Here is a 12,113-nt window from a genome sequence, read left to right as displayed (position 1 = left end):
TACGTATAATAAAACAAGGAAAAACAAGAATATATATATATGTATCTGCTGTTGCCGCCGTCTTCAGTAGAGTGAATCAGCAGCAGAGTGGTGTTAACCTTGACAAGTGCGCCACTCCCCCCGCCACACATAGATTGGCAACTGCACTACCCTTGCATTAGCATACACCCGGCCTGGATCTGTTGCTTCTCAATCATTCCTCTTACCTAGTGTATAGAGGTGGTGGAGATTGATATTAAATTCACATTCCACGTTCGATTCTTTACCGTAATGGTACCTGGACCAAACCCCGCTGATGTTTCCCCAACCCACTGGTGATCCATCACAGTATAACAACCCACCAACCTCGTAGTATGCTAACCTACAGTTGTGATTATATACAACACTATAGTAACCCACCAGCCTAGCATGAATGATTCTGTTGGTGGTAATCAGGGATTACTGTGGTGATGATGGCGACAGTGGTGGCGGTGCTACTGTTTCCGCTACTGTGTTGAGTACATTGACCTCATCACAAAGTAGGGGGGAAAAAAAAAGATAGCGCATAGCAGAAAAAATATATATGAATACCACGATACGTAAACTGAGCTGTTGTCACGAGAACTTTTGATGTCTTTATTGGAAAACTTGGAAGGCGCTTGAAAGTATTTTTTTTTTCTAGCTTTTGCCGATCATTTATAGCCAACAATAACCATCAGTTATACATGGAAATATCATATTTTGGTTTACATCGTCAGTCTTGCTTGTTGAGAACTCAAGACAAGCAGAGATGGTGGTTAGGTGAGACTTTCGAATCATAATCTAACACTGGCGTTATTGAGAAGAGAGCGACTGTGGTTGTATGATCAGCAAAATTTTCCTCAAACGCAGGCTCTTGCCCGCCCACTTGTGAAGAAATTACTGGTCCTGTATAATATTATTGGTACAGTCTAATACTTCTGCATCTCTTGTTAAAGTGACGACAAGAAAACAGGAAAGATGTGGTCAGGAAAGTTGATGATAGACTCGTAGAATGTTTCTATGGCTATTTGTTCTCTTCTTTAATAAGGCCAGTTATGAGCCACCTTGGAATTAACCTTAACAAGTTTGCGTTACTTAAGTGCCGAGCCTTATAGGAAAAAAACAAAAAAACAACAGAATTTAGCATTAAGAGCCGAGCTAAACAACTTAAACAACTAAACAACCTAAACAACTTAGCCTTTTTTTTCTTGCTTATAGAAAACGGCACGTATACAGAAGTAGGAAGATTTTACAAGACTTATCACCCCCACCCCCGGCCTCAGCCCACCTCTAGCCACGCCCACTGCCGCTTTGGAAAGGGGATACAGGACCTAGGGCTTACCTGCGCAGGTCCGCCGGGGACGTTTTGCTTGTAACGATAAGTCTTCTTCTTGATGCCGAGGTCGGTCATACGCTGCGCCTTCAGCTTCTCCGGCGTGTCCTGGGGCAGCATGCAGTCGTTGGCGGTGAGGATGGTGTGCTTGGCGGAGGGCGTCACCCACCGCAGCAGCGGGAAGACCGTCGTGTTCCCCGTGGCGAGCGTCGCCACGCAGATGCGGTCGACGAACCAGTCCGCCCCGACGCCGAACCTCTCCAGCCAGAACTCGATCCTGGTGACGGTGGTGAGGTTGGGGATGCCGGAGCTCCTCTTGAATATGGAGGTCTGGCCTCGACAGTTGGTGGTCATGCGGTTGTTGAGGCGGAGCGGGGCCGAGGAGCAGCCCTGGTCGTCGTGGAGGATTATGAAGACTTTCGAGTCGGTGCCTGCTCCGCGCCGGTCTCCGGTCACCACAGTGATCACCACGTCGTGTTTGTCGTTCTGCTGCTCGCCGCCGCCGCCGCCGCCGTTACCACCACCACCACCACCGCCATCACCAGCTCGGCGCCTGGCGAACGGACCCATGAAGTGCGCGACTCAGGGAAAAGTCCTCTTTGACCCTCGCGAACTAAAGGCCAACGAACCTTTATAAACTGTTCGGTTACTGTCTCGCCTCCTTTTCTTCCTTCGATTAACCGAACTTTTATATCGCTCGTGAGCTGTGGCAACTTGTAACACCACACGTCTGTAATATTGTACGACCTGACACCTCGGGGGTTACGTGTCGTTGAGTTAGTATCGTGGGGAATAGGGTGTTGTTCGCGCTCGGGTGCGGAGGAGGCGAGGCAGGGACCAGGGAGCTAGCACTGCTGCTGCTGCTCTGGACGACAGGATACGAGACACTGGCGGTGTGCTTCCGTGGGTGGTGGCACTCCTCGCCAGGACAGTAGCGCCGTGGCTGGCACCCAACCCCAAGGCTACGCGCCAACACACGCACGTACACACACACACACACACACACACACACACACACACACATACACACACGCGCGCGCGCACCTCAGGATTTATTACAATACCGGCATGATTTTCTAGGGAATGCCTTGCTCCATATCCCTTATATCTTCAAGGTCCTTCTTGCTGTGAGAGGGACTGTCTTCTTATAAGTCCCTCGCTTCCACTGCTGTCTCGTTGATGCATTTACAGTGTCTTGCCTGTAGATTACCGGAGTGAGGGTGGTGAAGTTGAGGATGCAGTGCTGATTAACCTTTGACCTGAAGTATAAGGTTCAGGTCTAGGGTGTGATGACCAGGGTGTTGTTGAATATGGCCTCAGGCATGACTCTCATGCGTCGTGTCGGATCAAAGATCATTGGTGTCGAGTGTGTAGTGAAGATGGCCTTTGATCTAACCCATAGGGCTCAGTTTAAAGGCAAGTGGTGTCGAGAAAAATGGAAAATATCGTATATGATACACGAACTGGGGGATAATATTTAGTCTGATTATCATGTAATCAAGGACTTAAAATCCTCTTTGAGATATCAAGGAAGGAATACAGCAAGATAAGGGAGGAGCAAGATAAGGGAACATTGAAAAGAACATCGTCGACAGAGTAGGAGGAAATGCAAAACCTCACCACATTAAGTTCATCAGGAGTAAAACAGTCGGTCGAATAAGCAAGCTATAATCAATCGAGGTAATTCTGAGGTGGAGGTTCTAAAAAGGCTATGCAAGATGGCTGAAAGACAAATGTTCAAAGTATTTTCACAGTGGAAGACACTACAGCCCCCAACACAAGCTGGATGGGATGAAGTGGTCTTTGGGGAAAAAAAATAAGTATTTGGTATTGATAGAAAAAGACATAGAAAGACCAACATTGGGTCCGTGTAAGACTCAAGGTGGTGACTAAAGACTAATAAAGTCTTGACCCGTGTAAGACTCATTGTGGTGGTGGGGGAAAAAGACTACTTGATATATTGTTCAGTATGTGGCTGAATATGGGCACGGTATCACTGGGGCAGAAGAGGATGTTAAATGTCGTGACTATCTTTACGAAAGATAAATTTTCTGGTTATCACACTTTATTTCTTTTATACACGGTGGTTACTGAGAGATAGAGAGAGGGGGTTGGACGAGGGGAGCGCGCGGTTCGGAAATGGATGAGATGAAGATTGGATATAGGTTTGTGGCGTAGGATATGTGGTGCGTTAGGAAGGGATTGATGTGAACGCGTTTCTGGTGTATATATATATATATATATATATATATATATATATATATATATATATATATATATATATATATATATATTTCTTTTTTACACACTCCCGGCAGACTGGTATGTGTGTGTGTGTGTGTGTGTGTGTGTGTGTGTGTTTGTCAGCTGTGGAAGGGAAGGGTAGCTCAGCAAAGCTAAGCATCCGTTCATCACCTAGATCGATAGATGACTGGAGGAGGAAGAGGAGGAGGTGGGTGGTTGAGTTTCCTCCTCTTGTGCACCGAGGCTTCGCGGATACCATGGGAGTTCCACATGTATTACGTCGTCACCCCTCACCCACTGATTACCCAACAACAGCCTGCGGCTCCTGTTCCTCCCACGCAGGGCACCGGTTCCGTCTGGAGGAGGAGGAGGAGGAGGAGGGGGGAGATAGCTCCTCACCCCAGACATTGTGCCCTCCCCTTCCCCCAGCCTCCTACACACATGGCTGTCTTCAGTACGTCTCGACTGTGTTGAGCAAGTTCCTGTTGTTTAACAGAGTAGAGCGACGCAAGGTGACGGGGCTCGTAACGCTGACGGGGGGCGGCCTAATAAGGCTTCCGGAAATGACAAGTTTTGTTTAGATTTCAGGCGGAGGTGACGCTGTGATTAGTGTGTGGGCGTGGTGGTTAGCGTGGGCGTTGTGGTTTGCGTGGGCGTGGTGGGTCAGGTCAGATCAGTTTACCTAAGGTTCTGTTAGGTTAGGTTAGGTTACCTAAGACTGTGTTAGTTATGGTTAGGTTAGGTTAGATTACGTTAGGTCAGATCAGTTTACCCAAGGTTCTGTTATGTTAGGTTAGGTTAGGTTAGGTCAGTTTATCTAAGGCTGTGTTAGTTATGGTTAGATTAGGTCAGCTTACCTAAGGCTGTGTTAGGTATGGTCATGTCAGGTCAGTTTACGTGAGGCTGTGTTAGGTATGGTCAAGTCAGGTCAGCTTACGTAAGGCTGTGTTAGGTATGGTCATGTCAGGTCAGTTTACGTAAGGCTACGTTAGGTCATGTTTACGTAGTCCTGGGTTACGTTAGATTAGTTTCACTGCATCACTGTGACGACTTAATGCTGGCGTGGTCACCGCGTTTGACGTAATCTTTTGGCATCGCACGGGGGAGCGGGCTACAGTGCCAAGATGCGGAGATGTGAGGCAATGTGAACTGGCACCAGCTCACTCGCTTCCATGTGAGGGGGAACCGTCATCTCATACGTCACACTTTGACAAAACCAGTTTAGTTTTTTGGATCGGTCATCGGGAGTCAGCATAGATGAAGGATAGAAATGCTATGGAAAATTTATCTCCTGTGTGTGTGTGTGTGTGTGTGTGTGTGTGTGTGTGTGTGTGTGTCTTTAGCAGTTCGGGTTGTGGTGATGAGCGAATGATCCACAAGACAATCGTATGACGGTGTTGATAATGATGGCGATAATTGTGATGACACCGGCGAGGAAAGATTCGTCACTGATGAAGAAACATTCATGATGGTATGTCAGGTGGACGTGAGGCCAGGCACGCACGCACGCACGCACGCATGCGCTTGTGGTAGTGACGTCACGTGATAAGATAATTGTTTTCTTCGTTGGACAGACCGACTCTTGTTTGTTTACCCTGGCCACAGCAGTCACTACGGGTGTGGCGCGCGCCCACGACCTGTTACACACGCCCATGGCCAATGAGAAAGACGTGACGTATGCCTACGACTAGTGAGGCACCACAGGTGTAACACACGCCCACCCCCTGTAACACACGCCCACGACCAGTGAGGAATACGCGACACACGACCACGACCTCTTACACACGCCCATGACCAGTGAGGAAGACGTAACACACGCCCACGAACCAGTGAGACACCACGGGTGTGACACACGCCCACGACCAATGCTAGGGGGTTGGGCGTGGGGAGGGGGGGGGGCTTTCTGTACGACAAAATATGATTCTACGAACGTTTAAAACCCAATATCTCTACTGCAGTCCACACGACTGTCACCTTTGCCTCCTGACAGCACACTCATACACGTAGATCTGTTCGTATGGGATATACCGATCATATGATTCGTGTATTTCGTTATGCATAGGTTAGTGTGTCCCGGATGTCAAGCCTTCGTAATGCGTCATCAGTTCATTTGGATTAATTTTTTTTCGATGATTAGTTTCGTTGGTTTGATTTTTCTAAATTAATTTTTTGATGCTTAGTTTCGTTGATTTGATATATATATATATATATATATATATATATATATATATATATATATATATATATATATATATATATATATATATATATATATGTATGTATTAGCATTAACCATTAACCAACTTTGTATTTGTAAGGTTTAAGTGTATGAAATCAATTACTACGCTCGAGGAAATACGGGATATCTTATGATATTGTATCATTGTCTCACACTCACATAAAAGGCCATAGATATCTCTGAACAGTCATGAGAGAGAGAGAGAGAGAGAGAGAGAGAGAGAGAGAGAGAGAGAGAGAGAGAGAGAGAGAGAGAGAGAGAGAGAGAGAGAGAGAGAGAGAGAGAGAAGCTACTGCCAGTCACGTCTGCAGGATCTGGAGGAAGGGAGGAGGGTGTGTGTGTGTGTGTGTGTGTGTGAGGGGCGGCGGGGGAGGAAGGGCAGTGTTACATAACGGTCGGTCGGGAAATGTCACCGAAGAGCGGGCGGGTGTGAGAGAGAGCGCTATTATCACAGGAGGGCAGGGGCAGGACAGACAGGGAGTGAGTGGCTGATGTGATCCTCCCTCACGTAATCACCCCAGAACCAGTTTATACCCACAGTGGTGTCAGAGGCAGGGAAATGCCACTAGATTCTCCATGGAGTGAGATACTCACAGGCGAGACTGGCTGGGTTCCCCGGTGATTCAGCCTCGTCCAAACATGACGCCTCTTAACTCGCCGCCTCCGGGAGCGCCACTAGCATACACTATAATATTACACGTGTCTATTAATTGTTATCGTCAGGGGTCGGATAGGAGTACAGCTTCGTCGAAGACCTTCCCTCCCCAGAGTAATTGATCATGATGATAATTATGATGATAATAATAATAATAATATAATAATAATAATGATAATAATAATAATAATGAATAATAATAATAATAATAATTGTAATAATATGATAATGATAATAATGATAATAGTGATAATAATAATAACAATAATGTTTAGTACTAATAGTACAACTACTACTACTAATAATAATGATGATAATAGTATTAATATAGGTAGATATATTGGCCTTTAACGGCATAAGACATAATCAGACATACGGCATCGCCAGTAGAAATAGAGACGAGGCTTCAGCACTGGTCTTTGACGTGTTAACCCACGTCTGATTAACCAAGTGACCCTTCAAAGAAAAATATTCATCATAATAAATGAACACGGCTGAGGGGGTCACCTAGTGAACACCTAGGCCTGTCAGTGTTCAGCTAAAGGTTGGGTTAACGGTTGTGTGTTGGGGGGAGGAGGGTTTGAGGCCTAATACAGCTGCCAGGGTCGTTCAAACCGTGAAGGCCGAGCTACCAGCTAGATCCGCCTGGCCGACGAGATCTGCCACACCTTCTGCAGGCGTCGCGGGTAATGCTGGAGGCCACACACACACACACACACACACACACACACACACACACACACACACACACAGCGCTGCGCACTGGATCAAAACAGGTCACCAGTGCGCCGTTATCGCACACCGATGGACGCATCGGGGTGGATGAATACATCCTCTCTTATCTTATCTATACGTTTTTTTTTTTTCATCTCCATTTACGCCTGTCGGTAAGTCATTCCTGGGGTCAAGTAGTGGCACGACGCGGGTGAGAGAAATCTATAGAGTTTGGATGGAGTAGGTTGGGTGCTGAATTCTTCTGTGTACAAAAAAGAGGAATTATTGAAAACCTTTTTTTTTTTTAATTTCTTTCTATAGTACATTTTCTTCCTTTTCTGTTACGAGTCCCTCAAACACAACAGTACGTCCCCTGGGCAAGTCCTGACCTTTCCTCTGTTTTAGGTTCAGGTTTAAAAAGGCCAGACCATCGTGTGTGATTTGGGTCGTCTTCACCCACCGTCCCCCATACGTTCCTCGACCATCGGGACAATGCGCCACAGTCGCTTCTTGTCTTTGCGGAAACCGCGTTATGATGTAACGGGGAGGGGTTGTAGGGGGGGGGGGAGGTTGTATTTACTGTATCCAGTGGTTATGGAACAGCGTAACTATGGCGGTGATGGTGGTTGGGGGAGGGGGTAGACTTATCTGAGGGGGAGTGATAGGTTATCTCTCGTTATCTTACCTGGTAATTATTGTCTGGCTTTACACCCACCGCCGCCGGGGTCAGGTCGCTAGGGTAAGTCGAGATGACTGATATGGACAGCATGCAGAGTGTGGTGTGTTTATATATATATATTTATCTATTATCATTATTATTATACTTAGTCGCTGTCTTCCGTGTTAGCGAGGTAGCGCAAGGAAACAGACGAAAGAATGGCCCAATCCACCCAAATACACATGCATATACGTAAACATATACATTAGCCTTTCCATCTATAATTTCTTGCATAGAAATTCTATTGCGCTGCTGGAAGGAGACAAAACACAGAATGGTAATGAACTTGCATAGAACATTCGCGTACATATAATACTGCTGGGCCATTTCCGTTGACTTGGTACGGTTGTTTGTACGTAAACGTTTTACCGAAAAGAAAAGAGAAAAAGGGAAAAAAATGCTGGCAGACCTCAACCTTCCTTCAACATTAACGTTACTGAGAAAACATACCGACGCTGTCATGAACCAACGAACACTAAACAGCCACCACTTCAACCCCAGTGTGAAAGACTGCATGCGCTCCACCAGACGCGCGCTCATCTGAAACTACATTCCCCAGCGGAAGACGAGTTACACCCTTTCTCGCGTTTGATTTGGACACAATCTCTTCCTTCGTGGCAGACGCTGACTCAACTCGATCACGCGATCCATCGTGAGCGAGAGACGACTTTCACGCTGTAGATATCATGCATTTAGCCCCATAATTACCCCTGTGCTCACACACTTCTCCGATCTCTTGTCCAGCCCTGTGGACCCAGCTAGTGGCCCTAGCGATGCCACGGGAGCCCCAAAGCTCTCTTGGGACAAGAAGTTGTATATATATATATATATATATATATATATATATATATATATATATATATATATATATATATATATATATACGATCGAGCACACCACTATTCTGTGTCCTGACTGCTGGCTGACACTAATGTCAAGTGGTACTTAAACTCAAAGGTTAATTGCAGGTCAGCACCAGACTAGCAGAAATAATCCTTATATCGTTTTCTTTTGATTCCAACAAATCTCAAAAGAAAAGTGGCCCCCATTTACAATTCGGACATCTGCCTGTAAATTATATATATATATATAATTTTAAACCTCAGCTTTGCCTATGAAAGTTAAATTACATCCAGACACGGGTATGGTGAAATCCGTTTCCCAGGCAACCATAAACTCTTGTGTACGACGGTACGGCCCTGGAGCACGACTTTACTGTCCTTGAAAACGATGATAAAAACTGTTTCAGTTGCAAGAGTGCAGTCCTTGAGAATCTGATGGCCTTCGATCTTCAAGTTTGAAGGTGGGGCAAACGCCTGGTCATAATACCCTAAGGATCGTAAAGTCGTATCGAGAGGTCGTACAGTCGTGCACGAGAGGTTTGTTAGGTGACGGGGGATCAGAGTAGATTTGAGGAATCGTCTAACCAGACACCCTCGACACTAAAGTGTCCACGTTTAGCTCTGAATCTATAGGCACCGTCATGCTTGCCCTTCGGTTTACACACCTGAAGTTTCAGCTCCATTTTAAGTCATGATTTGATTAGAAAACGTGAGTTACATCAATAATAAAGGATCAAAAATTGCAGTGAGATCGTATTTGGTCTTGGGATCAGCTCAAACACCTGGAGATGGTGTCGAAGATTTTCTTCGACCCGTGGTTATAACTTGACGTGGGCGGCCTTAATATCGCCTGTCAGCGAATAGTCCTCAAACTTAGAATAACCGACCAGTGAATTATTTCCTATTGATAAAGGTTAACGTCCCTAATTCCCGACGGGAAGTCGCAAGCGCTCGGTAATACCCAGCTCCGTCTGGCGTTGGGTATTCGCCAGCAATGCACAGTAGACTGAGCTGTCTGTCTTCAACTTACCTTTCATCACTGGTCAGGACCATGAGATGTATGAGGACGTGTCTTAATGAAGGGGAAAGGAAGAACACCACGTACCTGAGCGACAAGGCCCTCCGCACGGACGATGTACGTGTATGAGCTCCTCTTCTTCATCAGGTCTGACTTCCTGGGCTCGAGGCAAGGGTCGTGCTGGGGCAGACACGTGGCGTACTCGTCGAAGAGGTAGTCGTGCTGTGGGGCGACCCAGCGGTGTATGGGGAAGAAGTACACGCCCTTCTGTTCGGCGACGTTTTCTTTCAGATAGTTGGACCCCAGGAAGTTCCTGATGGACTTGGCCGTCTGGGTCTTGGCGATCTTCTTCATCGGTGGTTTCCGACGGTCTTCGACGTGGATGTAGTCGCAGAACCAGTCGTCTGCGATGCCCACGGTGTCCCGGGAGAGTCGCAGCCGCGACACCTTGCCGAAGTCATTGGGACACTCGATGGTGTAGGTGTCCCTCTTGGACCGCTCCAGGTCGTTGTAGAGGATCTTGTCGAGCTTCAGGCGCGGGGTGGTCACGCCATATTCATCTTCCAGGATGACGTGCACGTTGGCGTCCGTTCCAGCGCCCTCCTGGTCGCCAGTCTTCACCACGATCTGGAAGGCTTTCTTCATGTCGACGTCTGAGCGATCGTCCGCAGCTGCTGCGCCGGTCACTACTGGCGGCCTCTCGCTGCAGAAGGAAGCTGCCCGAGTTCCGTAATCGGTCGCCGATGTGTCCAAAAAGGTTTTCCGTCTATACGGATAAAACTTGTTCGTTTTCTGGAAGAGACTATCTGGCCACCCGAGCCATGAACTTCCCTGTTGATATATCACACCTCTTCGGTTCTTATCGTGACGCAGGTAGAGATTTCCAAGGCTTTCGACACTGGCAGGGGCAGTATGGCCGACAGCCTCACTCTGCAGTCCTCCCGGCGCACTCCTACGTTCGTTAGCAGGTCCGGACTCGACAAGCGTCTTGCAAAAGGTGCCGTGAGAGAAAGCTGAGGCTAGACCTGTGTGGAGCGGTGGGGTGGCCGACCATGCCTTATCCGATGTGTGACGCCGGTATAAAGCCGTGAGATAAGAGCTGATCTGGGGGCGTGTGATGCCGTCGGTGGTGATAGACTCCACGCCCTTCAACGACACTACTTCCCTGCCCGCGGCTACCGTCCGCTGCCACACCCTACCACACCTCCTCCACTGTCCACACCTGAAACATGAAGAGAGCAAGACTTTACATTAATGAACCCTCTAAGGTTGCGATTATGCCGACACATCATCAGCTAGATCATCACACGTCCACAACTCGCCGGAGAAATTCCAGTGTGCCACCTCGGTACCTCGCTACCTCACTCCCCTGCCCCAAGTTCCCCTACTTTGTGGTTCCCGCAGGGTTCAGGAAGACGGCCACGTCCTCACCACGGGACCACAGATCAAGATATGTGTGTGTGTGTGTGTGTGTGTGTGTGTGTGTGTCGTTGTCTGGTGAGCACAGGACTGTTCAGAAGTGTTCAGTGGTCTTCAGACATCACTGGACTGGTGTTGGTAATGCTGGAGAGATCAGTAGGGTCCAGAACGCATGGGAGAAAGAGTAACTCGTACATGTCTTGGTAGTGCAGTTTCAGATTGGTGTGTATCTAGGAAAGACTTATGTTGGGAGGGCTGTTGTTTCGTGCTTGGGTCATTTCATTGCTGGTCATTTCGGCTTGTAAATGTTTTGTTAATGTTGTGTGTGCTGGGGGGAAAGGGGGACCTGTCAGTACAGGTTGCTGAAGTGTGAAGATGGAATAACATCTATCTTTCTACTCAGGAGTTGTTGGTTGGTTATTGAATGGTTTGGATGGGAGGGGTATAGTGACTCTGCAAAGGCCTGGTCGCCGAGCGTATTGAGACGAGACTGTATCTGATTTTTTTTTCCACTGAACAGATGTTAGATGTTAGATATTTGATGTTAGATATTGTGATTATTAGTCAACCTATTATTGCTGTCCTGAGCGCCCGATCTCGTATGGTTCGTAACATTGCTGTATTTTTCTTCAGACGGAGTGGGTGAGCCGCCAGGTGAGGCGTAGTTTAGGGTGGAGCTGATGAAGTGTTGGTAGAGGATGCCAATAGGGTGTCTGAGGGGGCCACCGGAGCCGAACGATGCGACCTTAAGGCATGACAGCCTGGCTGTTGACCTGACCTTTAAGACTCGGGTCGAGGACCAGGCTATCATACCCATGGGTCGTTGCAGCACGCTCAAAGGTCGTACCGTCGCGCTTAAAGGTTGCATCGTCGTGCTCAGATGTCGTAACGTCGTGCTTTAGGGTCGCATCGTCGGGCTCAAAGGTCATGC

The 12,113-nt window shown here is 47.5% G+C and overlaps 2 protein-coding genes across 5 annotated transcripts in view; one reads left to right on the top strand and one right to left on the bottom strand.

Moving 5' to 3' along the window:
- Nucleotides 1–12,113, top strand: part of LOC139766330 (uncharacterized) — a 194,230-nt gene that overhangs the window by 112,645 nt on the left and 69,472 nt on the right. The gene's annotated exons all lie outside the window — the stretch shown is intronic.
- The window catches only part of LOC139766322 (polyunsaturated fatty acid 5-lipoxygenase-like), an 89,392-nt gene that overhangs the window by 42,817 nt on the left and 34,462 nt on the right, over nt 1–12,113 (bottom strand). For 2 of the 3 annotated variants that reach the window (XM_071694813.1, XM_071694812.1), the window contains exon 2: nt 9,851–10,985. In XM_071694813.1, coding sequence (XP_071550914.1) covers nt 9,851–10,985 — 1,135 coding nt within the window. Of the gene's footprint in view, nt 1–1,342; nt 2,273–9,850; nt 10,986–12,113 lie in introns of those variants that run through there. The other variant, XM_071694815.1, reaches the window with a different exon arrangement.

The sequence above is a fragment of the Panulirus ornatus genome, chromosome 57, assembly GCF_036320965.1.
Source record: "Panulirus ornatus isolate Po-2019 chromosome 57, ASM3632096v1, whole genome shotgun sequence".
NCBI classification, from domain to species: domain Eukaryota; kingdom Metazoa; phylum Arthropoda; class Malacostraca; order Decapoda; family Palinuridae; genus Panulirus; species Panulirus ornatus.
The sequence above is the reverse complement of the archived record's forward strand: the minus strand, read 5'-3'. Positions and strand labels throughout refer to the sequence as shown.